This window comes from Mesoplodon mirus, assembly GCF_964341445.2.
Source record: "Mesoplodon mirus genome assembly, chromosome: 7".
Taxonomy (NCBI): Eukaryota; Metazoa; Chordata; class Mammalia; order Artiodactyla; family Ziphiidae; genus Mesoplodon; species Mesoplodon mirus.
This window is the reverse complement of record NC_138983.1, coordinates 130,823,533-130,851,362: the sequence shown is the minus strand read 5'-3', so window position 1 is coordinate 130,851,362 and position 27,830 is coordinate 130,823,533. Positions and strand designations below refer to the sequence as shown.

Genomic DNA, 27,830 nt, shown 5'->3' with positions numbered 1-27,830 from the left:
ATAATGGGATCGATAAAATGCAATGTGACAAACAAAACATCCCTGACGTGATAGTCCTGTCAAAGTTGCATAACCTGAATCCAACCATGAGGAACCATCAGACAAAGCCAAACTGAGGGACGGTCTACAAGATAACTAGCCTGTAATCTTCAAAAACGTCCAGCTTGTGAAAGGGAAGGCACTGTGTGACAAACTGAATAGGATGAAAATGAAACATGTGACTCTGAACTGGATCCCCTGGGAGGTTTGGGACAATCGGAGATAGATGGATGAAGTCTGAGGTCTGCAGTACAAAAACGTCAATGTTTATTTCCTGATTTTGGAGGTTGCGCTATGGTTATAGAGGAGGGTGTCCTTGTTTGGAGGAAATACACGCTAAAGCATTTGTGGGGTGACAGGACATCATGTCAATTTACAGTGGTTTAGAGGGAAAAGTGTTTCATTCTATCCTTATGCCTTTCAGTAATTTTGTGATTGTTAAAAAAATGGTATCATGAGAAAAACATCAGCCTGGCTAGATCTGGCCCCTGTAACAAATTACAAACTCATAATTTTTATGCATGTGTTAGAGCAATGGGTGGGGGGGCAGGTGGTATTATTTTAGAATTAGTTTATTCAGGTCCAAAGAATGAGAAATGTCATAAATGTTAGGGGGGAAAAAAGACATGTCACATGTCACTTTCACACGTGAAAGTGAAGGGAGGAAGTACGACTTGGAACAACCACTAGAAACACAAATACATATTCTGCTCTTTATTAAATAATTTTTTAAAGCATCTATTAGGTCAGTAATCGGGAAATTCAGCTCATTATTTTCTTTTGTACGTGTTTTTGTAATGAAGTGCCCTGGTAAAAAACACTGTCTACCAGGTCAACTCTTGTGATTTAGCAAGACAATTAGAAGAAAATGGAAACTTTGAGTCTGCCTTGAACTAGCACTTGTGTCTTGGGGCATCAGTCTTGGGACCTTCATGCTTATCTGACTCACGCATTGTTTTGCATGACTTCTCCCAGACAGGGAATGGGCTGGTTACAGCTTCTTAAAAGTGCATCTTGAAAGTAAGCTCCTAGGATTAGAGACCTTCTTTGGGTCCTTTTCATCCCGAAGTTCTTTTTTTTTTTTTTTTTTTTTTAATTGGGTACTGTCTCAATTATCCTTTATTTGTAGTTTACCTTGAATTACTCTGGTAACCTATTGAGGTTTTTTTTCCCTCCAATTCGTGCTGTCTTGGCGCACGTACGTGTCACCAGCTCTTTTTTTTTTATTTTTTATTTTTATTTTATTTTATTTATGGCTGTGTTGGGTCTTCGTTTCTGTGCGAGGGCTTTCTCTAGTTGTGGCAAGTGGGGGCCACTCCTCATCGCGGTGCGCGGGCCTCTCACTATCGCGGCCTCTCTTGTTGCGGAGCACAGGCTCCAGACGCGCAGGCTCAGTAATTGTGGCTCACGGGGCCAGCTGCTCCGCGGCAGGTGGGATCTTCCCAGACCAGGGCTCGAACCCGTGTGTCCGGCATTGGCAGGCGGACTCTCAACCACTGCGCCACCAGGGAAGCCCCCCAAAGTTCTTTATTTGGAAACCAGAAAGAAAGACAAAAAAAAAATTTTTTTAAATAGTTCCACTAGAGCCCAGCATCTAATATCTCCTGTTCCCTTTACAGTAAGATGTTAGCTGGTCACATTGACCCTGATCCCAAAGTTTAGTAGAATCCTTCTGCTCTGAAGTAGTATCAGGCATAATAGGTTCTTTCTCTTCTTTTCTTTTTCTTTGTTTTTTTTTAACTACAAAGCTTTATGTCCATGGGTTAGATCTCATTTGTTGCTCTGAGTCCGGGGCAGATTACACTTGGAGGGCACCATCTTGCATTGCACTCAAAGTACTTTTTTTTGTTTTTCATGTGATGGTAATTATGCTCCTTCCCACAGGCTGCTCCACTGAGGTGATGATGAGGCTGCCCTGAAATCCTATTTTCTGTTGCAATGAGCACTACACAATGCTCTCTGGTATATGAGTGAGCTCTCTTTTTAATTTTGAAGGTTGTGCCTTTTCCTTCGTCTTTGTTTTTGCCTCTGAGTACAACTGTGTGATGTAGTTCATGCAGCTCTTAGAGCGGGAAGCTGAAAGAAAAACGTAGCGAACACGAACATTTAGTTTGAACAACATCGCACCCATTTATTTGAAACACGTGGATTGCACGTGGTATTTGTAGGTCCGAATGTTAATGTGTTAAAAAAAATCGAACCTGAAATTCACTAATGTGTATACACGGTCTTGAATACCCTGTTATAGTCTAATTTTTAAAATGTCTTCTTATGTAAACTATATGCTGATAAACCTGAAATAAAATATATAGACATCTCTGCTATCAAATATGTATTGCTGGACAAAAAAATACATTGCCTTTAGCATAATTTCATACTGAAAGTAAGAGGGCTTATGGGAAAAAGAGGATTGGGGCGACCCACTGAAAGCCTATGCAACTCTGTACACGGAGTCTGGAAACAGCTCCAGAAGGTAGCTTTTAAGTGAGCAAAAACAATAGACTTGAAATGCTGGATTTGAGGGTGCTGAGGGAAAAAGGATGGAAGTGGGGGTCAGAGCCCAGGATAAAGTGCAACTTCCCACAGCTGTGGCAAGCCGCCCCCCCACCCCCCGCCGCCCCAGGGAGTCACGGTGGGGGCAGACCTTTCTGGGGAGGGAGTCCTGAGTGCAGATGCTCCTTTTGTTTTTTTAATTGTTTTTTAAATTTTATTGAAGTATAGTTGATTTACAATGTTATGTTCATTTTTTCTGTATAGATACTCATTTTAAACTTTCTTAAAGGTGAATTACAAGGGCTTCTGCTTGCTCAGCAGCTGAGCTGAGGGCTTTTCTTTTCCTGCTAAAGGTTATAATTCTGCTCCCACTCTTCTGTTCCCCTTGCCTGGGAGCATCGGCGTAGGAAACAACCCCCATTACACGTTATACTGACGTCATTCTCCCCCTGACAGTCGTGGGAGGAGATGGATGTTATAGAAACACGCGTTGTACTACAACAGCCTGTATGCAGCTGACACACATTTTCCCCTCCCACACCCAGGTCTCGCACAGACCTCTCACTTGTGCCCCTCTTCCTGCTACTACAGCTAGTCTTTCTTTCCGTTTCACAGCCTGGTAGGTCAAAACCAAAAAAAAAAGCCAGAGGTGGTGTAAAAGAAATGCTTCTTACAAAGCCTCAATAAAACCAATAGGAACTAGTGGCAAAGCTCACTGCATTTTCTTGCAACTTTTGGCAGGTGGAATAAGTTCATTTGCATGGAGGAAACAATGGTTGGAAGGTGTAAGATCCTCGTTTTGCTATATTCCTAGCTTCTTTCTACTGGATCTTTGTCAAGAGTACACACACACACACACACAGAGTCTCCTTTTAGACTCTTCTTTTCATATTTTGCTTGAAGAATTGCAATGAAGTCATCCAAAAGACCTGAAACATTTCTGCTTGAATTAGTTAAGCCTTATATTCATTTATTCAATACAAATTTATCCAGCACTCCATCTGTGCCAAGCCCCAGGCTAGGATCTGGGGGTACACATAGAGTAGATCCAGTTGCTCACCACTGGAGGTGTACTGTGGTAGCTAAATTAACACACCAAACATGACAGTCTGGCGTGGGAAGTGCTTCACTGTAAAGGTGTATATAGGATACTGGGGCACACAGGAGGGTTCTACCTGTGTGTGACAGCGAGGACTCAGGGATGGCTTCCCAAAGGGGCATACCTCCCGCTACCTGAACTGAACTGCTACTTCTTGTTTTTTAAGAAGTATTTCCTCAAGTTCTACAAGATGATTTATGTGATTTGCTTTTTCTTGTGCGAAAACTCAAACTTTGATTTTTATTCTCCTCATTAAAGGCAACAAGTTAACCTCATTTTTCAAATCTCAGGTCACATAGTTGACTTACTTTGGCTATTTTTCTCTTGGGATGATGTTTCTTCATTATTTGACCTCGATCTGTAACTTTCTAGAGTGTGCTCTGAAATTTCATTTTCTGCAGGAAGAGAAAATTGTTATTGATTTCTGGTGCACAGAGCATCATCTGTATTCAGAACTGTACGTTTTGAGTAAGAGCATACCTGTTTTTATACCATAGTGGGCTTATCACTCCCTCCCCCATACCTCATGTCCTCATTCATTCAACAAATCATTTTTTATTCTCTACTATGATTCCTGCAGGCACTGTGCCAGGCACTATAAGAGCTGCGGAAGTCAAATGACCGCAGATTAGAATCAAGTACTGTCTTTTGGGAAGAAACAATTCCGGTAGCCCTTAAAGAGGTATGGGGGCGAAGTATCAACGGGAGATTTTGAAACAGTAGTATGGCATTTGCCTATTGTGCAGATACAGCTGGAAAGCCAGACCCTGTGTTTAGGTATATTTATGATGAAAATGTTAGTGCATCTGAATATCTCGAGACATTGATATTAAACTAGGAGAAGTGGTACTTTTAAGAGGGTCATAGCCGTTCAAAGATGTAGTATTTTGCCATGGGACATCATGAGTTCTCTGTTACTAGAGGTATTCAAGCCATATGTGGCTAAATCAGCAGTGTCCAAGATCACCAGAATGCAAGTCACGCATGTAATTTAAAAGTTTCTAGTGGCCCTGCTCAGAAAGTAAAAAGAAGCAGGTGAAATAAATATGTTTTATTTAACTAGTAGATTCAAAATAGTATTATTAGACGTATTCTTGTGTGTGTGTGTGTGTGTGTGTGTGTGTATGTGTACTGAGTCTTCAAAGTTGGGTGTGTGTTTTATCCTTACAGCACCTCTCAAGAGCAACTAGCCATAGTTCATATGCTGACTAGCCATATTGTGGCTACTGTATTGAACAGCCCAGGTCTAAATAACCACTCAGAATTAAAGAGGGGATTTAATCCTGGCACACATTTAGGGAATGAATACAGCAGATGGTTATTCTGGGTAACTTCTAAGGTCCCTTCTGTTTCCGATATGTGTTGAGTCTGTATTTTAGTAGATATCTTCCATGCTAGCTAAATAATTTTGTTTTTGTTTCCAATGAAATAAACTTTTAAATCAGAATGCTTAGGGAAAATTACTAACGTATGGTTGATGGAGGCTGAGTGCATTCTTACAGTGTAAGAATGGGACCCAAAACAGTCTATTATATTCAACCTTTGAGTATGGTTGACGGAGGCTGAGTGCATTCTTACAGTGTAAGAATGGGACCCAAAACAGTCTATTATATTCAACCTTTGATTGACCATTCCTAGAATAGGAGCTCCTTAAGAGCAGCGACTTGGTCTGTCTTGTTGGCAGATGTGTCCCCAGTGCCTGGAAGAGTGCCTGGTACACAGCAGGTGCTCAGTGAATGCTTATTGAATGAATGAATGAATGAATGAATATGCTATTTGGTATCTTTTGTGAGTAGAAGCCTCCACAGTTTAATGCCAATTCCTGGAGCTACTCTAGTTTCTCTTGGTCGTGCACTCTTTAACTATAGTTCCTAGAGAATCACATCCTGTGTTCACTGCAAAACAAACAGTTGCTTATTTGAATGACAACACTCCTCAAATAGATAGTACAGCATTGAATGGAAAAGCTTTGACAGAATTTCCCTTTGGGCTGGCCAATTGTTTGAGCATCTTGTAGCCTCCGTCAGGTTCTCTGCCCACTCACCTTTTTTCCATATAACGTGTGCTTTCCGAAGCTTCATGATGAAGAGCTGGACGACGATGAAGAGAATGAAAATGAGGAAGGACACGAGGGTCAGCAGCAGGATGCCGCTCTTCCTCCTCGTCAGCCCCACAAACTGACGATTCGCTTCTAGAAGGAAAATGAAAGGATTTTAGACAGTTCGAGGGCTTGATTTTTTTTTCTTTCTTTTTTGTCACTGAGGAATATACGCAATGTTTGCAAAATGTAGTAGAGGCTAATACACAGCTGAGAGGAAGAGACGACAGAGAGCTTTACCCTGAAAGTAAAGAGATTCATGTCATTTATTCTCTGAAAACAAGCAAGCAGGGATACAAACAGACAAAGCAGTTGTGTGGGATGATTTGAAAAAGGTTTTTAAGTTACATAGATATCGAGCTAGTTATTTTTCGTCTCTAGTGGAAACGTGAGAATATTAAATTATAGTCAGGGGATTCAAATTAGATGTTAAGGAATGGGTTTTCAGCAAAGTGTAGTTAAGTAGCAAGAGAGATTGTTAAGGAGTTTGTGAAACTATGCAAACAAAATGAAATTTCATTAATCTTGGCTAGGTTAAATGTGGTCCTCCATGAAGGCATCTAGAGATAAACCAGATGAGCTCTTAAAGATCCTTCTAGAATTCTGATTCTGCGGGCTCTAATTTTGCTAAATGTCATTCGCGATCCCTGTCATCTCAACCAACAAGCCATTGAGGAGTGTCAGCTATGCGTAGAACATTGTGCTTAGAGCTGCATAAGGCACAATTCTTATGTTTTCGGGAGAGTTGTCTGTATATGCAAACAAACAAGTTAATAGAAACAAGCAGAATTAAGATATCTGTGCCAAGTTCTAGACCCACGTGTGTTAATATAATGATGTGTTCAGGGATTCTGAGGCAGGAGTGGTGCCTGAGTTGGTCAGGAAAGTGTTCAGTGAAGATATTGGCCTTGAAGGAGGGGTAAAGAGAGGAGTGATGCGGACTTTTCCTTTCATCAGGGCAGTTAGGGTAAACAAGGGCAGGGCAATCTAAATGGGATGAAGTTTTCAGAGAAAAATATGTATTCTGGTCAGGACCTTATAGAGACAGGACTGCAGAGGTAGGTGGTAGAGAGCACCTTATGGAGGGTTGAAGGCTCACATTCTGTGCTGTGGACTGTGAGCCATAGCAGTTTTCTGAACATAGGTGTGAAGAGTGCAAAGGGATGTTTTGATAGTAGGTGCTGAAAATGCACAGCAAGGGGAGAAACTAAAGTTACAATACCTCCAGCAGGACATGTGAGGTTCTGCCTCGGGGAGGTGGCAGTGGTAGTGGACAAAATACCTAAAAGGGAAGACTCCAAAGTCCTTGGGAACCTATTGATTTTATGTGTGTGTGTGTGTGTCCACACACACACACACACACAAGAGGGAAGGATGTCACCACAGTTTGGGGCCTATGTGATGCTTAGGACAAGCTGATTTTGTGGGAAAAGGTGCTGTTCAGTTTTTAGACATGTTGAGTTTGAGGAGATAACAGAAAACTCAGCCGGAGATACGTGGGAAATGGAATGAAATAGGGACTAATGCTCTGGAGAATGTTCTGGAAATGCAGGTATGGACATCTTCTGCCTGGTGGCAACAGAAACAATCTTGGGAATGGAAAAACTCCTTAAGCATTAAGGCAATAACCAAGGATGGAGAAGTAAAATCAAATCTACGTAGAAGAAGTCAGAAGAGGAAGGGACATGAGCTAACAGACATGAGAAGGAGTGGTTAGCAAAAGTAACAGGACCAGGCAGAGTATGTCAGGGAAGCCAGGGAGACAACTAAGTAAAGGGACAGGAAGTGGCTGACCAATAGAAAGGTCAAAAATAATGAGGACCGTAAAAGGCTATTGGATGTGTTGATTAAGAGGTTAAAACATCAAGTGTTTATGCTAAATAAATGAGTGGTGGGAACACTTACCAGTGGCCAAGTGAGAGACTTGAGTGGTTTGTTCTTCCTCTTCCTTGTCAATCTCTGAGGTACTAGAATCTTCCATTACTGCAACTAAGGTGAAAGTAAGACATGATATATACATATGACTATGTATGTGCTGTGTAGTGTGTATATATGCACAGAGTCATCCTAAAGCAGCTTTGGAAACCAAATTAAGTGATCCTCATTAAAAAAAACAACAATGAGGTTATTAGTTCATACTGACTTCTTCCAAAAATAGTGGCAAATGGTCAGGATCAGTTTGCCTTTTTTTAAGGTAAATGTTTATTGAACACTACTCTGTGCCAGGCCTTAAACTGACCATTTGGTATATATTCCTTCTCGCTACAGCTCTGAGCAAACAGAGGTTTTGAAGAGTTAAGTAAATTGTCTAAAGTCCTACAGCAAACAAGTGGCAGAGCCAATATTGAGACTCAGAGCCCCAAATTTCAACCAGTATTTTATGCTTCCTTCCTGAATCAGGCCTATCAGTTGAGAGAGTTTTAGGGTGCTTCAGGATAGCAACTGAACACTGAAGAATGGCATCCCAAGCCTGATGGATAGAAAATCCATAGCCCGAAATGCACAAAGCAATGATTTTTATGTTGAAAATCAGCTCAGTTGTCATTCAGACCTATGCTTGCTTCCCCCTTAGAAGTGGGATGTACTATGATGATTTTTGCTAGGTAAGAGAAATTATAAAAATGAGATCTTTTTTTCCGATTTTGTTGTTTATCTTCCCTTTTCTTTTTTTTTTTCCCTCTGCCGTCTCCTGGTTTTTAGCCCATTGCACAGCGCCACGATGTGGACCCCAAGGGGAATGAAACCACCCCTTCTATTGAAAATGGGTATTATTAACAGTAATAAAATTGTAGAAATTGAAAGCTGAAAGGAATTTTAGAAGCCATATTTCTTAAATCTTATATATGAAAAAGCAGAGGAGAAAATTGAGTTATTCAGTAGTGGTGTAAAGCAATTTAAAGACAACGAGATTCTAAACATGTTTAAAAATATTGGATTATTAAAGCAAGTGAGGTGGCTTCCTCACTTCCACTTCATAATATTTTCAGTTTCCACCGCCCTGCAGAACAAGTATGTACGTACGTGTGGTATATATGTACTTATCAGTGTTTAAAGAGCCTAAACATGTACTTTTCAGAATTATTCATGATAAACATTTTAAAAATGTGATCTCGTACTCAGAACTATGAACATGATAGTGATATGAAAGCACTTCTCCCACCACATGACATTTTTATAGAGACACTATTTGAAACAGAAAGAGGACATATAGGAATTTATGCCTTTCTGGATGAGGCTTGTCTTGCTCAAAGCATCATGACAATGGCATGCATGTATTCATTCATTCATCCATTCATTCATTCACACTGCATTTTGTGAGTATCTGCTATTGCCAGATACTATGCTAGGTAAAATACAAAGATAAGTTAAGTATATGATCATTGCCCAGAGCTAACCATCTAGTGCTTTACTGTCTTAAAAAAGCTGGTATTATAATCCAGGTTTTCTAAATTCTTCTCCATTTATAGTTCAGTCCTGTTATCAAAAACTATCTGAGTTCTTAACAACCAAGTAAGTGGTGAGCCTTCAAGCATGATTTTGTTATTCAATGACAACACCAAAACTCCAGATTCTGCTTTTCGCGCTTTGTTGTTACCATGTCTTTATTTTGTGTTTGGTCTGTTCTAGATGGAAAAACAAGTCTCCTATAAATGAATTCAGCATTGCCTTTTACCACAGAGGAAGTCAAATGTCACAGTTGTGTGTGTGTCTGTGTGTGTGAGAGAGAGAGAGAGAGAGAGAGAACTTACAAGGTGTTAGTTACCCTGAAGCCCATCCCACTAACTGATAGGGTGCTTCTCCAGGTCACCATAAAGCTGGAGTCAGTTGCAAGGGGTCCTATATGGTCTTATTACAAATTAAAAGAAAGAAATGAAAACTTAGAATTGGAAAAGTGACCTTCCCAAAGAGGCATAATTTTTTTTTTAAGTTTTAATGTTTTTCGATACTTACCAGTACTAGTGGACTGCTCAGGGTCTTGAGAGGATGGAGAGCTTGTCTCCGGGGCAGCTGAAGCTGTCTTTTGATCAGTAACTAGGAAAGGGGAAAAACAAAATTCTGCAACTACAGAGAGCAATTTTACCCACATTGTGCTCAGTACAATAGGTTGGAAATGTATTTGGCTGCTACCTGTTTGTGGAGGTTCTGCAGCGACCTCAGAATTATGTGTTCTGCAGCTCTTGCTCTGGTGTTTGAATCTGTGTCCCGCTGATTGTCCATCTGCTAAGCTGCCTGGCTTAGAAGTGCAGCAGGCTGGACATCCGTGGAGTGGTGCATTCGGCAGTGGTGGGCAAAGACTATTCGCCGCCTTTATCTGTATCCATCTACCTATCAGTCCCTCTGTCTGTCTGTCTATCTATCCAATCACATATCTACCTGCTTATTTATTAGGTGGCTTTGGAGTCAGTCTCAGACTGGGTTGAATTCCAGTGCTGCTCCTTGCCTGCTGCTGAGTGAGTTTGGACAAGGTTCCTAATCTCTCAGATGCTCAGTTTTCTCTTACCTGTAAAATGGAGATACTAACACATGTACCACTTGGAGTTTTTTGGTGAGAATAAATGATTTCATTTGTATCACATGTTTAGCACAACACCTGGCTATTTATTAAGCACAGTGCTTACTAAATGCTATTGTATGATATAAAACAATGTTTAGGAATGTTTCCAGAGGTTCAGCTTAGCATAGATTTGACCAGTCAATGAACAGGCCTGTAACCACAGAGCTTATAAAAATGGTGCCTATTAATTTACAAATATTGATACTGATATGTAATATCTTTATGGAACCTACAAGTGTTTCTCAGCCTTTTATTTAATCAAAGAATTTTCTGTGGTTTTGAAAATTATTTTCTGTTCTTTTTTTTTTTTTTTTTTTTTTTTTTTGCAGTACGCGGGCCTCTCACTGTTGTGGCCTCTCCTGTTGCGGAGCACAGGCTCCGGACGCGCAGGCTCAGCGGCCATGGCTCACGGGCCCAGCCGCTCTGTGGCATGTGGGATCTTCCCGGACCGGGGCACGAACCCGTGTCCCCTGCATTGGCAGGCGGACTCTCAACCACTGCGCCACCAGGGAAGCCCAAAAATTATTTTCTTAATCAAACATTAAAATTTTTTGAAAACTATAAATATGCCTGAATCACGTGCCAAGGACTCTGAGAAAAGAAGAAATACTTAGGAAACACTAGAGAAATAGTAATATAGATGATAAGTAAGCTCTGTGGCCACAAGGAAGCCAGAGAAAACTGAAGAAAGGGTAGAGCTGCTGGCAATGAAAAGAAGGAAAAGCTTGAAGGCAAGTCAAATAGAAGTGCTGGAAGCAAATTATAAGACAAGCATAATATGGCAACTACTGGGGACATGTAGAATAAAATTTGTCAGTCATGACTAAGATCTAGAATAATGTATACTATGTGAATTCAGATAACCATATAGTTATGTACAAAACAGGTTATATATATTTTATGCACTATATATATTATACACATTGTATATATTGTGTATATGCCATAGTGTGTATATACAATTGTGCATATATGTATAATAGTCTGTGTATGTGTGTGTGTATATATATATGTATATATATATATATACACACACACACACACATACAGACACACTGGAGTTTGTATTTACTTTGATTTATCCTCTATTTAGCAAAACTGCTAAATAGATTCATTTAGACTGAATGTTGTTTTGATTAAGTGGATACTGGTACATGATGATTTATCTCCCTGGTTGGTTAGAATGTTATAGACCTCTGCTATCCAATATGGTATCCACCAGCTATACTGATTATTTAAATTTAAATTAATAACAAGTAATATTAAAAATTTACTTCCTCGGTTGCACTAGCCACATTTCAAGTTAGAGTTTTGGAAAACCTGTATCCACCACTGTGAACTTGACAGGTTCCAAATATTTAGGCTTCTGATGAGATTAGTGATGATATTAATGAATGTGATTTTGTTACTGAAATGTGCCAACATTTGAAAGATTGTATCAATCAATGAATCAATATTCTCCAAATGACCAAGGCATGATGTTAGGAATAGTGCCTGGATCATTTAAATAGCAAATTTGTTCAATGGATTTTAATGTAATGAGAGTATGAAAAGTTCATTGACATGGTTCTAGAGTCCACAGAGCAGCTAACCTTTAAGAAACTACCTCTTGTCGAGTTTTAGTGTAGTGTTGAAGAAGAGTATCTACAATTATCTGAAAAAGGCTATTCAAATACTCTTCCCTTTTCCAACTTTGTGTGAGGCTTAATGTTTTTGTATAGTTTAAGCAAAACAACATCGCAAGAGCTTGAATGCAGAAGTTATGAGAACCTATTTCTATTAAACCAGATAGTAAAAAGATTTTTAGGGCTTCCCTGGTGGCTCAGTGGTTGAGAATCTGCCTGCTAATGCAGGGGACACGGGTTCGAGCCCTGGTTTGGGAGGATCCCACATGCCGCGGAGCAACTAGGCCTGTGAGCCACAACTACTGAGCCTGCGTGTCCGGAGCCTGTGCTCTGCAACAAGAGACGACACGATAGTGAGAGGCCCGTGCACCGCGATAAAGAGTGGTCCTCACTTGCCACAACTAGAGAAAGCCCTCGCACAGAAACGAAGACCCAACACAGCAAAAATAAATAAACTAATAAACTCCTACCCCCAACATCTTCTTTAAAAAAAAAAAAGATTTTTAAAATGTAAAACAATGCCATTTTTCTATTTTTTGGCATTGCAAAATATAGGGTTTTTTTCCATAAAAATATGCCATTTCTCTTTATATGAAGTAGGTTAATTCTTTTAAAAATAAATAAGTAAACATTGTTCCTACCATGCAGAGTGTGGAGATGAGAGGGTCAGAATCCTTATTGTAAATATATTCCTGAGCATCCTCAGCTAGCAAACTTTTACTTATCAGATTTCTAGCATCTGTTGGTCAATGTAGGAGCTAGTCAAAGAGAAATATTCATAGACAGTTGGAAGCACCAACAGGTGATCCTGGTGTTGTTCTGTGAACACTTACTGGGGATCTGGCAGTGGTGCTAAATAATTGACAATCAGATCATAAATAAAAGTCAAGTTTTAGCCTGTTATTATTATTAGAAACATTTTATGGCTATGATTTTTAGTCCTATAAAATTATGGCCATCAAGGAGGAGAAACTGTGATTTCCCCTTCAGCAGTAATTTTTGTAGATGGCTTGAACAATTGCTGACAAGTAAAAATATGCTTTTTTGATATTGTTGGTTCTTTTATTTAAAATCCGAAAGTCTTTCAGAAGCATTTAGATAAATAAAGCCCCATTTTCTCTTTGGCGACCCTCTCACATTCCCCACGTGCTCCCTTCCACTGATGGGGGTGGAGGCTGGGGACCAGAATGAATGACAAAGAGGAAGGAGGGACTTCCCTGGCGGTCCAGTGGTTAAGACTCCGCCTTCCAATGCAGGGAGTGCAGGTTCAATCCCTGGTCCGGGAGCTAAGATCCCACATGCCTCACAGTCAAAAAACCAAAACATAAAACAGAAGCAATATTGTAACAAATTCAATAAAGACTAAAAATGGTCCACATAAAAAAAAAATCTTAAAAAAAACCCAAAAAACAAAGAGGTAGGAATATTTGCGTCAGGTTACAGTATGGTCTGGTCTGTGGGTATTTGAGTCTTCTAAACCCAGCTTCCTCAAGACCTGCTTTTGGTTTGATGAGAAAGTGAACGGTGGCGAGCACGGGGTAGTGAGCGGGGAGCTTTTAGCCACAGCACCAGCGCCCACAGGGCAGCGTGACAATTTTCCCACAGAGAGGTTCTCGTTAACAAGTGCCTTTTCTCATTGGTTAGTTCATTTGATAAAGAGCTTTTTCAACAAATGCACTGTCACCCAACAGCTTCCTCCTTCACTAATGTGAGTGAATTCTTATCCTCCAGGAATCTCTTTTCTCACTGAGAAGAACTTTTATAAAGTAATGAAGGTCGGACTCTTATTAATGATAGATGTGTGATTCATGCTTCTTTTCTTTTTTTTATAGATTTTTTTGATGTGGACCATTTTTAAAGTCTTTACTGAATTTGCCTCTGTTTTATGTTTTGGTTTTTTGGCCGTGAGGCATGTGGGATTTCAGGTCCCTGACCAGGAATCGAACCCATACCCCCTGCATTGGAAGGCAAAGTCTTAACCATGGGACCACCAGGGAAGTACCCATGCTGCTTCTTATAGGATACTTCTTGGCTCAAAAAGTTTTATATAGTTTTTAAATTACTTCTTAAACTTTTGGTGAAGGAATCAGAGAAGAGAGATTCTGAAAATGGAGGCAACTCCTCTTCACATTTAATGTTTGATGTTTTTTTCTTTTAGTTTTTATTATTCTTATTTTTTGGTGTTCTGCTCAGAGTATTAACATGGGTAGACTAAAATCTCCAAAACGGTTGTAACAAAATAAATCTAAAGCATAATCATGACTTAATGTGACTACATGAGTGTTATATTAACATAAAACGATATTGACAAGTTTAGATTTATTTCAGTTAATATTGTCTCCTTTTGGGTTAAGTACAGAGAGGTAGTATGCTTCACATGATCTCTCCAAACACATGACTGCAATAAAACTATTTAAGGTCAAGTTATGCCAGCTGTCATGATCAACAAGCGACCATGACACTGTTTGCATATGGCACTCTGCTAGGCTTTCTGCACAACGGGGGTTCCTCTCAGTGTTGGAACAGTTGCAACCCTGTTGGCTAGTGGGATACATTTCAATCATTAAAGGAATTTGCTATTAAAGAAAGCTTTGTTAGGACTTTTCCTAATCCATTTAATTTTGTTTGAGAGTGTAATATTAAGGTAAATTTAAAATAATTAAAGACAGTCATTGGTGGTTCTTACCCAAATCTTCAAACCGGAAAGGGGCTACCAGTTTTCTTCCTTGCAGGCCTTTGTGTCGGATAATGCAGCTCGCTGTTGAGTTTTTGCCATATGTGTGGACTCTGAGTGTGCTGGTGCTATTACACTTCTTCCCGTCAGTTTCATATTCATGGTGGGTTTCACCTATGGAGCAATTTAAAGAGGCGTGTGAGGTTGTGGCTGTTTAATGCTGTTGGACGTGTTTGGGTCTCTGAGAGACCAATGGCCTTGACATCTTGGCAAACCTGTTAGACTTCCACCCTCACTCTAACTTCCCCCAGCTGCCTGGGACATGCTTGGCCCTAGTCCCAAAGAGAAGCAGATGAACAAGAGTGGATAAGTTTCTATAAACCCTTCACTACTGGAAAAAAAAAATCCACAGCTTATCATGTTTACACGGGAAAGATAGCATAATGTTGTGAAACACAAAGACCCAACACCTTACTCAAGTTGAATGAATAAGGCAAATTAAAGGAGAGGTCCAGAATTGGCACTGGACTGAATCTATGGTTACATAAAATCAAATGGAATGTCTGTTGAAATGTAAACAAACTAGAAATAGTTCCCAAGCACCACAGTTGGTTTTCCTGCTTCAGTTAAAAGGCTCAAAGCTTAGATTCTTTGTTACCAAAATATTTTTGTCTGTCGTGGGCAGTATGACATAGTACTCCAAGGTATAAGCAAGTTCATATATGTTCCAATTACATGTATTATGTTAAATGTATTTTTTTTTAATTTTATTTATTTTTGGCTGCTTTGGGTCTTTGTTGCTACAGGCAGGCTTTCTCTAGATGCGGCGAGCGGGGGCTACTCTTGGTTACAGTGCACGGGCTTCTCATTGCGGTGGCTTCTCTTGCTGCAGAGCATGGGCTCTAGGGTGTGCAGGCTTCAGTAGTTGTGGCTCGCGGGCTCTAGAGCACAGGCTCAGTAGTTGTGGCGCATGGGCTTAGTTGCTCCGCGGCACGTGGGATCTTCCCAGACCAGGGCTCAAACCCATGTCCCCAGCATTGACAGGTGGATTCTTAACCTCTGCGCCACCACGGAAGTCCCTGTTAAACGTACTTTTAATTTTATGCCTGCTACAAAGTTTATGCTCATAGGTAATAGCTATATTGTACCTTTTATTTTATGAAATGTTATGAAGCCATAATAAATATTCTATTTTAGTTTTCTACCTTGTTTTAAACAAAAACATGTAACCATGTTATTTGTGTAGAGGCTTTCAAGAGTAAGGCATGGTATTGATTGGTTAGTAAGGATAATTTGTCTTGAAACAACTGATGAAATATTGAATGGTGTTTTCTGGACCCTTCTGCCACCAGAGGGTGCCAGAACATTGAAAAATTCCTTAGGCATATAAACAGGAAGGAAAACAAAGGAGGAAAGAGAACCATTTCTTCACTTACCTTGGAGCTCCATGTCATCCCCTAAGAGCCAGGTTATCCGTGGAGGGGGCTTACTTCTCACGGTGGAGCATTTCAGTAGGACATGTTCTCCATCTTGCATTCTAACGGAAACTTCCAAGGTTGGCGTGACAGGAGTTGCTAGAAGAAAATAGATTTTTCTTTGCTTAATTAGCTGGTCTATAGATATCAGCAAAGCACAGAGCCTAATAATCTGCAGGGATCATTGTAGGGGGTGGTCTAAATAATGGCCGTCTTTTTTTACTTGACCTTTCTCAAAATATAGTTAAAGGGCTTTTAGGTACTTGTAAAGCTACTCTGGCTGTAATCAGAATGTTTGTCGCCCAGTGTGTGATTCGTCTCTAGAAATTCTCAGGCAGACTTTGTTACAACAGTAATTATTAAACGTTATATATGAATGTATTTGACTGGTAGAACACTAAGTGAGGAATAGAGGCTTGAATTCTAGTCCTGTCTCTGTCACCAACTATTGTAAGTGCTTGGGTAAATCCCACAACTTCTTGGTCTATCAGTTTCCTTGTCTGTGACATGAAGGAGCTGGTTTATGGTCTCGTTGTTTCAGGTCTAAACCTTCATGAGTCTAGGACTCCCCTCAACGTACGTTACCTCTGTTCCCTCCTAACATCAAAGATGCATTTCTCTTTTAAAGGGCCCACCGGCCCTTTTTCTTTCTACTCCTGTCTTGGAAACCCTTTTCAGTTAGGCTTCCTTCTTCCTCTTGCCTAATCTACCTCACACTGTGGTCCAGAACTGCACTCTTTCATGTTGATTTACTCATCCATCTGCCATTGAGACATTATGAGGTCAGTTCCAAGTCTGCACTAGATGCCGGCAATGCAAATAAGGAAAAGATAAGGCTCTCCAAGGAGCTACAGTCTGGTGATAGGCTCAGCCCCTAACCTGTTCATTGAAAGGCCAACTGTTAAGTGCAATGATAGCGGTAGGCATGGGGTGTTATGAGAGCTCAGTAGGGCACACAGTCAGTCTGAGCCCGAGTGGTATTTGGGGTGGCCAGTAAGGTGGGGAGAAGGTGATCCCTAAGCTGAGTCACATTGGTTCTCAAAACCCCTAGGGAGCCACTCCTTCCTAGAGACTTAGTCAACATGCCTTTACTTTATGGCAGGTACCACACTCTAATAATTCAAGAAGAGAAGTCTAAGAAATTCTTTGTGTGATATGTGGATTTATGTTATCTAGAGAGCAATAAAAAGCCATGTTTTTAATTGATCTGTTCTGCCACGAAAAGCAAAAAGGTAAAGATAGTAAGACTTACACTGAACACAGCTGACCATCTGCAGAACTGAACAAGTTCCAACCGGTCAGGAGCTGTCCCTTCCTATCCGTGCCTCCCAACCCCGCACCCACCCACCCGCAACAAAAGAGAGGAGCTTGTTCTGTAGAGGATGTGAGCTGATTGTCCAGTGCAGTTACATCTGAATTCATGCCATCTTAGGATATGTTGTCAGAAGTTTCTGCTTGATGTCCGTATGTGTTTTGTGTCTTCCTAAACTAGTGTGCAAACTCCTTGTGGGCAGACATTGTGCCTAATTCATCTTTGATTCTCTGCAGCCTAGCACAGCGCCTGGCACACAGTCACGGCTCATCCAGTACTAGTTTTCTTTTCTTTTAGTTCCCTGCAGAGAGAATTTAGTTGATGCCAAAGACAAATTTCACAAATTCACATTTTAGTCTGGGGCTTGCCACTCAAAATGCTGTGTTCCTTTCAACAAAAGATGGCAAAGGTGCCCAGGAAATGCCTTGCTCTAGGCAACATTTCTTAACTAAAATATTAAGTTTTAAAATGATGTATCAGGTTCCTAAGTTTATTGTTCCCAGGCTGGGTTTCCTGGCATTCGGGCACCTACCTAACACGATGACTTTCACTTCCTTTGTTCTCACGGAGTTGCCATAATGCAGACACTTGTACACGCCTTCATCTTGCTGTGTTACATTCAGCACCCTGATGGAGAGCTGATGGGAGGAGTAATGAAGAAGCTGGTATTTGGAATTTTTTAAAGCTGTACAAGAGGGGAAAAGAGCTGTTATGAGGAGAGATATCAGATGAATGCAGACTCTCAGTGGATTGATTATTCACAGAAATAGCTTTTGATTTTCACACTTTAAAGGAACAAATGTCCCATCTTCAACTGAGCTGCTTTCCAAATTCTGGTGTTGCCAGCTGGAGGCCTTGAATAGTTCGAAGTTAGTTTAGGAAATGAAATATTTTGATTCTAGGATCCGTGAAATAAGCAATTTGCTTTATTTGTGCTTGTAGGAAATTAAGAGCCCTATGCTGGCAAAGGGTTCAGGTTGCAGGACGATATTAAATAATTTTTTTTTTACATTATGGAAAACGCCCCACTAGGATTTACGTCTTTGAAATCTGATTCATTTGTGATGGTCTTGTCACAGTGTATGTGAAGAATGGAACATAAATGCACTGATATTCATTGCTCCAGCTAGGTGCTTGTTATTTTTAATTTTTATAAGTTCATTATTATTTGAAGTTTCCCAAAGATGACGACTTAGTCCTTCCAAATGTTTAAGGAATGGCCAAAACAAACAAACAAACGAACCCCAACATAAAATCCCCCACAGCTCCAGAAAGTTCTAGCCAATAGCAAGTGTTCCTTTTGATTCTATCTTGACCTGGGATTTCCATCTCAGGTCAAAGGTCGCTTAGCAAATCAGAGGCTCCTTAAATGAGTGGTTTTATTTGATTCTTCTTTTCTAATGTTAAGATTTATAATGTGAACAAGCCTAAAATAGTTAAACTGTGAATGGTTGACTAAGGAAGGTTGTTTCTCATCTGGAATAATTGTTGTGTGTCCTGGGACACTGATGTTACCTGAGCTGGAATTCAGGTGTTCTCAATCTCAGCACTACGATCATTTGAGTCCATAATTCTTTGTTGGGAAGGGAGACTACACCGTGCATTATGAGATGTTTAGCAGCATCCCTACTCACTAGAGTCCAGAGCCCCTTGCCTCTCCCCAGTTATAACAACCAAAGCTATCTCCAGACACTGCCAGATGCCCCCCGGAGGGCAAAAAGTACCCTTGGTCGAGAACCATCAAGCTAGATCAAGGCATCCTGTTGCAGAAATTTGAGAACGTTCATCTTCTCCCAGTTTACCCAAAACAAAGCAACAGAAAACATTATTTAACAGAATTCTCTCTACTTAAATTTTCCTCTCAGAACTTTTAACAATTAATATCTACTTATTCTATTGGAATCTAGTTGATTTAGCTTAAAATAATTTATTTTACATTGAACCTGTCAATATTTAATAACATTTTCAAAGCATATCAAATGTTTTTAGAGGCTCTGCTTTTATAAAGCAGAATGAAATTTGCTGTGTTGGAGACTTTTCCAAACATTTGACAGTTAGGAGTATTAAATGGAGATATAAAATGGTCTCATAAAGGGGAGGGTTTCATAAAATCCTGCCCAAAGAGATGAACTAAATAGACTATTAAAAATCCTTTCCCACAAGGAAAAAAAAATGTAACGACATGAGGTGACAGATCCTAGCTAAACTTATTGTGGTATCATTTTCCAATGTATACATATATCAAATCATTATGTTGTACACATTAAACTAATACAATGTTGTATGTCGATTATATCTTCATAAAATTGGGGAAAAAAAGAGTCCTCTTCCATCTCAGGCATCTAAGACTCCATGTGTATTTCTGAGAGAGGAAGATTGCCTTCCTTTTCAAAGTAATACGTCCTGTCAATTCCTGTTGCCTAGTGATCTAAAGGTTTTGTTAAGACCAACAAGAGAAGGGGAGCCATCTGGAAGAGGCTTTGAGATGTGGCTTTGGGTTGCTCAGATGGAAAACAAAGCAGCTGGCTCCAGGTGTGGGGTGATGTGTTGGCTGCCTGAGGACCAAGGGCCCCCAGTCTGTCCGTCTGCTACCCGTCTGTCATCATGCAGTTGGTGGTTTTCATGGTCGCTGAGAGTCAAAAAGTGACATGGGGGTGAGGTGGGTTGATGGAAACGTACTTTGTCCTTTGAGCCCCCTTTACCAACCATTTTGGTGGGGTTTCCATTTCAGACTTCCTGTCCAAAAAAAGCAGCCACGTGTGAAATAATAGGCTTCTGGGTGCTATTTACATGTCACAGTGGGTGGAGCCAAGCCCACCGTTTGGGTGACTCATGCCTGCTTTCTGTCCCACCAACCTGTCTGTCTGGAAAATCCCTCAGGTTGAGGTCTGGCAGTGATTTACTTTTCCTTCCCTTACCGGGATGCTCGCTGAAGAAAATGGTGAAGCCCGATGGGGCCAGCCACTGCAGGGAGGTGGTCTCCGCCTGAGAAATGACACACTTTAGAGTGAGTGTCTGGCCTTCCTCCACGGTGACGGTTTCCATGTGGTTGGTCCGAAAGGCCTCTGCAGAGGAAGAGAATTGGGGACAGTCAGGCTGGCACGGGCCACACCACTCCTGAGCTGAGGCAGGGCTTTAGACTCAACGCAACCTCATTCGTCATTGGGTCGTTTACTACACATTTCTTAGAGAAACAAAACGTAAGTCAACAGCAAAAAATGCGAGGAAGGGAGGGAACGCAGTGTGCAGGGGCAGTAAAGATGTCTCTCGAAAGAGGTCTGAGTGAAGGGGTGGGTTTTGATGGGAAGAAAGTTGAACGTCTGTTAGGCATCTGCCCTGCCACATGCTGGGAATCGTGTCTTCCATGTTACCAATATTTAACATAACTTTCAAACTAGCCCTCTAGAGGAAGAATTATTTTGCTCCCTTGACGATGAGGGAGTAGAGGTTCAAGGTCATAGAGGTCCTGGGGCTGGCACCTGTGCCCACGTGTGCAGGCTCGCAAGCCCGTGTTCACGTACCTAGTCAGACTACCCAAGGGACGAGATCCCAGAAAACTCAGCCTTTCTGGACACTGTTTATAAAACAGGCGACTGTGTCTTCAAGTACAAATCGGGGGTCTTGGATGCTAAGAAAGAATGTTATTTCCCATCGGGCTCTTGCGAATTATGGAGCTGCCCATCACGGTGAGTAGGTACGCCCCACCCACAGAAGAGCTTCTCCGCCAGAGGGAGGATGTTCTCAGATCTCTTCCGATTTAATATTCCACAGCAGCGCTTTCCCCAGGCAAACGTGAGAGTCTAATTTCCCCAAATCACAAACCCCAGAGAATGAGAAACAGTTGGTTCTAAGCAGCTACAAAGTTATCCTCTCCAAAAAGAAACGGATAGAAAAATAAATTGGCTTTACTGCCGATTTGGCATATTTATTGCCATTTGTTTTTTCTTCAAGTTTTAAATTAAAAAAAATTTTTTTTCCTGAGGACGAGACAATTCTTATCAGTGAAAGTACCAAACACTTCCATAAACAGAAGAATACCGTGGGGTTATAAAATATGAACAGCAAATGCAATGAGTTTTACTGCATTATCTTAAACCTTAAAAAAAAGAAATTAAAAAAGAGAAGCAAGAAGGGAGTTAATTCCTTGTGATAAATTTCAAATATTAGGAAAAGCACTTTGGATAACTCTGGGAATTAACTGGTGCAGACATTTTAGTTTGTTCCATTCCTAGGTCATTAATTTCAACCTGGCCTCCGGCAATAAGAACCCAGAATTACTGTATTGTATTCATATTGACTTTCATGGGAAAACAGTTTGTTCGAGTCCTAAGGGAAAAACACTCATATCATCAGCCAGTACTATGATGAGCAACAAGGAATCAATAAAAAGAGATTATTTTCAAAAAAGCATTGAGTCATAGGCCAGACTTCTGCTTAGGCAGGTCATTTGGAAATATTCTCATCTATAAAATCAACCTATAATCGAGTAATAAGGCCAATATTAGTAGAGATGCTTTGAAATGACAATGGAATTTCTTCCAAGGTTAAGCAACTTTTGAACCAAGAATTTGAATCTAGACCTAACTTGCATTGCTTCGTTCCACTGTGATTCTTGCTTTACTCTCTAGTTCTCGTGCGTTATCTTGCTTCCCACAAACAGACTGAAGTTTCAAGAGGGCAATAACTATGTTTTCTATTTCTCTAAAATTCATTCCTTACAGAAACTATCACAGTGTGAGCTTGGAAAGTAATGGCTTAATGCCAGCTTTCATGATGACACTATAATGCAGGCAATGGATAGATATCTATGCTCTCCTGTTGTTAGTAAGAATACTGAGAGGCAGGAGGGAAGTTACTGCATAAATAAATGATAGAATAAAAACTAGTGTTAAGCAACATCCCCTGATTTCATCCTTCGGGCCAGGAATGGACACTTAGAAGTTTTGCCAATGTTCTTACCTTTGGTAAAATGAGTGTCTAGACAGGAAGCCCACATGTGGGGAGAAGGGAGTGGCGAGATTTGTCTGCTGCCTGTTTATGAATCAATGTTTCCCATTTTAAAGGTGTATATCATCATTGTCTTTTTCTTGGGATGCATGCGTATGAATTAAATAATGTCAGTTGATTCTCACAGTGTCTTAAAAATTGTGCTAAAAGGTAGTATGGCTTTTTAGCATCTGCTAAAGAATTTTATCTCCCAAGATGAGTGTTTGCTCTTGCCTTTGAGAATTCAGGATCAGGCTGCTGACCACAAGAATAGGTGCCTGAGTTCCAGATGGAAAGGGCTGTGTTTGAGGCATAGAATACTAGCCGTTTCCTCTACTCTTGGCTCCTAGCCTTGCTTTTGACTTTATAAGCCTAATTATCTTGCAGTGCTGTCATGTAGACCCCGTGTTTGATTCAGAGACAGGAAATCATTGTAGAAAGGAAGACTAGCCCAGTGAGAATCCACTGGGCCATATTGCTTCAGTGGTAGTGCTTAAAAATATTGTCTAATGTGTCTAAGTCACGTCAAAGGGTAGAAGAGGAGCACAGTGGGTACCTAAGTTTTTATTTATTTATTTTTTTTTTTTTTTTTTCTTTTTGCGGTATGCGGGCCTCTCACTGTTGTGGCCTCTCCCGTTGCGGAGCACAGGCTCCGGATGCGCAGGCCCAGCGGCCATGGCTCACGGGCCCAGCCGCTCCGCGGCATATGGGATCCTCCCAGACCGGGGCACGAACCCGTATCCCCTGCATCGGCAGGCGGACTCTCAACCACTGCGCCACCAGGGAGGCCCCTGTACCTAAGTTTTGATGGCACGTCTTCTAAGAAAAAAGTTCCGCATGATCCTTTTGTTGCCATTGAAAACTACAGTGGAACTAGTCTTTAAAATCTTTCTTCACCTAAGTTTAGAGTCAAACTTTCACCTTCTTTGTCAGAGGGATGGGGTGAGGGGTATCTTCTTTGCTCACCACTTCCTCCCCTACGGGTTCTAAAGACATGTATACCTTTATTCACCCTTAGGCTTTCTAGTGTAGACCCTGAGTGCCCTGTGCCTACTTGCTAGTTCTCCCTGTCTGGGCTTCAGACTTCTCACCCACAAACGAGCCCGACGTGACTCCCAAATGCTGGACATACAGAGCTTGACAATGGATCGCTGTGACGTCTCTCCTGGAAGGTCACCACTCACTGCTGGTGCATCATGTTTACTGAGTGGATTAGTTATTGCTGGGCTTGGTCGTTATCTCCATGACTGGGTTTATCCATCCATGCACAGCCATGTGTTACGAGGCCGCTCCTTAAGTCTGGAGCTATAGACTGTGACTGTGTGACTGGTTTATACATGGAAAGGGAACCTGTGACCTTCACCATCATCTCCAACCCCCACCACGTGAACCAATTGTCCTATGAGTGGAATGGCTTCGCGCCGAAGTACGCGTGACCGACCCTTAAGCTGAAGGGCAAGCAGCAGCCACAGCTACCTACCAAAGCACCCGTAGATAAAACCTGTGCAGTTCCTAAGAGTCCTTGGTTTGGGGAGTTGCAGTGTGTCCACCCTACTCTAGGTCATCATGGCAGGCTGAAGAAAGAGTAAGATATTCTTTCTTTTTCTTAGTAGCCCAATTATTGCATGCAATAACTTTTAAAACTCCCGAAGAGAGCCAGTCTGTCCTGCAGGGACCCCGAATTCAACACGTCCAGTTGGAATTCATCATTTGTACTGTCCCTTGTGCTCCACCTGCTCCATTCTGGTAGTTCCCTGTAGCCCTCAGTGTCATCCCAAGCCACTGCATGCCAGGTATCTGAAAGGCACCCCAGCGTCTTCCCTCTCCAAAACATCTCTTTAATCAATTCATTCCTCTTTTTTTCACTACTATCACTGCCTCCATTGTTTCTTTCTTGGACCATTACAATAACCTCCTTCTAGCCTCCACTCCCTCTAATTTATCATCCTCGTCTGCTTCAGAATTACAGTTAAAAGTATAAATTTGATCGTTTGATTCCTTCATTAGAATATTTGCTATGGCTCCCACTGCCTGTAAGAATCAGGCCAAAATTCCAGATAACTTGACTCCCATCTTTTCCTCCAGTCTCATTTGCTGATATTCCCTTCCAGACGCTCCATGCAAATGGCTACTTGCTGTTTCCAGAAAGTTCCAGGCTCAAGAAGATACTTTGCCTTTGTCCATGCTGTTCTCAGCCTAGAATGCCTTTCTTAGCTCCTTCAAGGCTCAAGTCAAATTACACCACTTTTGTCAAAGCTGCTCAACCAGGCTTTAGCCTCTCCCTCCCCTCAGTAACCTCCTCTCTCCTCCAGATCCCCAAAGGCTTCGAATAAACTTCTCTTACAGCACTTCACACATTACTTTTTTGGTTACAAGTATGTCTCTGTGGATAGATTACAGACTCCTCATACAAAAGTTGTTTGCTAGTCATTCATTTTATATTCCCAGGGCCTAACACAAAGTAACATTTTAAGTATTTGTTCAATCAATGGCTAATCATGAGTAAATGTATATACTCAGTAATAAATATTTTAATAGGATGCTCATTTTGTTATGTTAAATAATAAAGGTGAGCTAGGTTAAAACCAGAGACACACAGTGAGTTAATTCTCAAACCAGAGCTGTATTTGCTTGGCTCTTATGAAGTTAGCAGGCAAAATATGCTTCGATTCAGATCATGACAAAAAACATTATTATTATTCTTTAGATAGATTTGATAGAGGAAATTACGAGTGTGCAAATGAATCAGACTTTCTCAAAATCAAATTATTTCCAGTATAGCTTTAAAGAATCTGTCTCAACAACATGTCAGTAAATGGATGACTCTTTCCTGGTCAAAGGGAGTATCAGGAGGACCCTGCTCAATCTGCAGCTGTTCTTTGTTTCCTGCATCCTGCTCCCCACTAAACAACCAGGATAGAGGGTGCAAATTGGTGGATTTTCATCATCTACGATATAGGTAAATGGGAAGAATTTGAAAAATTCTCCATTCTTACTGTGTTTTACCCACCCTAGGGGCTGCCAGTAGGAGCCTTGAAAAGAGGGCAGGTTCCAAGATTATGGGACTTTTTTTGGGGGGGGGGCTATAAGTTTTTGGCACCCATAGAAGTTGTGCAGTGGAAGAAGGTGTAGTGATCTTCCCGTAATTCAATTAGCTAAAAGCAGCTGGCAATTTATGTTGCCCAAACTGCTGATTTGCTGCCTTTTTGCTGATAAGAAAGCAACATGGTCAGCTCCTTTCCTGTTTGGGACTCTGATGGGCATGAGTAAGCTTAGGATAGAGTGGGCAATTGGTTCCCAAATACCATTGAGCCTAGACGCCCTCTGGCTGGCCCTTTGGATGAGGGTTCAGTTTGGGATTTCTCAAGAATGAATCTTCCAAATTGTGTAAATTATAGCTTTCAAATTTTTGATCCACGTTAAGAAACACATTTTCTATCACAACCCAATACATACACACTCACTGAAAACTTTCATGAGATAATACTTTTACTATGTGCTTTGCTGATATTTACATTGTCATTTACTAGCTGTGAAAACTTGGGCAGGTTATCTAATTTCTTGTAACCTCAGTTTTATCATATGTAAATTAGGGATATGAATACCTCCCTCAGTATTTTTGCTAGGATAAATGAAATAACATAAAGTACTCAGCACTGTGCACGATACAATAAATATATTTCTCCCCTTTCTTTATAAATAGTATTTGAATAACTTATATCCTAAAAGACTTATCTTAGGTTTACCTTAGGACATGATTATTGCAGTTTTTTATTTAAAACATTATTTCTGTGAGCTATTTTTATAAGGGAATAACTCAAGTCCTGAAAAAGTGAAGGTCAGTTAAAGACTTTAAACTTTGGAATAATTGAAAGCATTCTAATTTTAGCCATCTAAATGTACTTTTTCTGAAGGTATTAGCTCTTCTTCAAGACACTTATTGAAGACACTATTATTTATTACAAAAATTGAATCTTTATTAAGTGCCTCAGGATGCAGGGACCAAAAAAGAGGGCACTAACTGAAGTGTATAAGATAGGAAATTGAAGTACTATGTAAAATAGGACATCTAGTTTTTTTTTTTTTTTTTTTTTTTTTTGCGGTATGCGGGCCTCTCACTGTTGTGGCCTCTCCCGTTGCGGAGCACAGGCTCCGGATGCGCAGGCCCAGCGGCCATGGCTCACGGGCCCAGCCGCTCCGCGGCATATGGGATCCTCCCAGACCGGGGCATGAACCCGTATCCCCTGCATCGGCAGGCGGACTCTCAACCACTGCGCCACCAGGGAGGCCCGACATCTAGTTTTTAAAAATACTATTCTTCAGGTACAGTTCTGTGGTGAATGAAGATTTAGAAGGACAGCTGCTTTACTTAGAACACAGCAATACATTCAATTTTGGAAACAAACATTCAACAAGCAAGCAACACTGTATATGTGTAATTTTCTTGGCTAGAAAATGATACAAGTTGCAATCAGAGATTCAGGGACAATACAGCCTGCCCCCCACTTTTGGGTAGGAATAATTTGACCTGCGCTAAAAAGGTAACTGTGTCTTTCTTTAATGTTCAAAACACTACATTAGAATTAAGCATCAAAAAATCATATTTGAAAATTCTAATGAAATGTAAAGTATAACTGACTCAAAAAATAAGCACAAAGTTTTCACTGGGATCATTATGATCTGAACGAATTAAGAGTTATAGAGCACTTTGCCACTTTCAAAGTACTTTCACATTTGAAATTTGATCCTTATAACAATCTAGAGTTTGGTAGATCAAACATTGTTATCATCTTCATTTCAAGATGTGGAAACTGTTTCAGAGAAATTAAATTATTTGGCTAAGGCTTATACAACAAGGAAGTTTTTGTTTTGTTTTGTTTTCAAATAAAGAATTTTTAATTTCTTCATACTGATACAGTATTTTTAACTAAAAATGAGACAATCCTTTTGTACCTTTTGAGCTTTCCTTTTTAAATCACATGCTTATATTATCTATTTAAAAGAATAATTTTAAACAAAAGTGTATAAATAGGGATAAGCTATAAAGCTGTACCAATTGGATCCCCAAGGGAAGGCCATTCTTTGTTCTTAACAAGGAAGTTTTTAAAAATCCCAAACAGATGCCCTTTCAACTGGTATACCCTTAAAAGACAGAGCCAATAAACGTGTTACCCTTTGCCTTAACACAGATTCCACAGAGACACACACTACAATGACCCTTTCTAGACCCTGTAGCCACTGAACAAGAGATTCAACGAATCCAGGAACATCCCTCAGATGTGATTGCGGCGTGGCGTGGAAAGTGGCAGATTTACCTGAGCTGCTTCTGCAGTTGGTCCTCCGTGACAGCCGTCGACTGACTGGTAGATAGATGTGCCCAAACATGAGGTCAACCGAACATCAAAAGACATGAGCTCTAAGTCCTTACCTTGTAAGGGGAACCAAACCAGCAAGCTGCAAAGCCTCCACCACAT

General features: G+C 40.7%; 1 protein-coding gene across 1 annotated transcript; it reads right to left on the bottom strand.

The window, feature by feature from the left end:
* Positions 1–958: 958 nt before the first annotated feature.
* CRTAM (cytotoxic and regulatory T cell molecule) lies at positions 959–27,830 on the bottom strand (the record flags this gene model as incomplete). Its single annotated transcript, XM_082628181.1, has 10 exons — positions 959–2,115; positions 3,940–4,026; positions 5,676–5,822; positions 7,635–7,718; positions 9,681–9,761; positions 14,596–14,757; positions 16,020–16,157; positions 17,903–18,055; positions 20,289–20,435; positions 27,785–27,830. The coding sequence occupies 10 exons, from the start codon at positions 27,828–27,830 to the stop codon at positions 1,985–1,987; spliced, it is 1,176 nt and encodes a 391-aa protein (XP_082484307.1). The 3' UTR covers positions 959–1,984.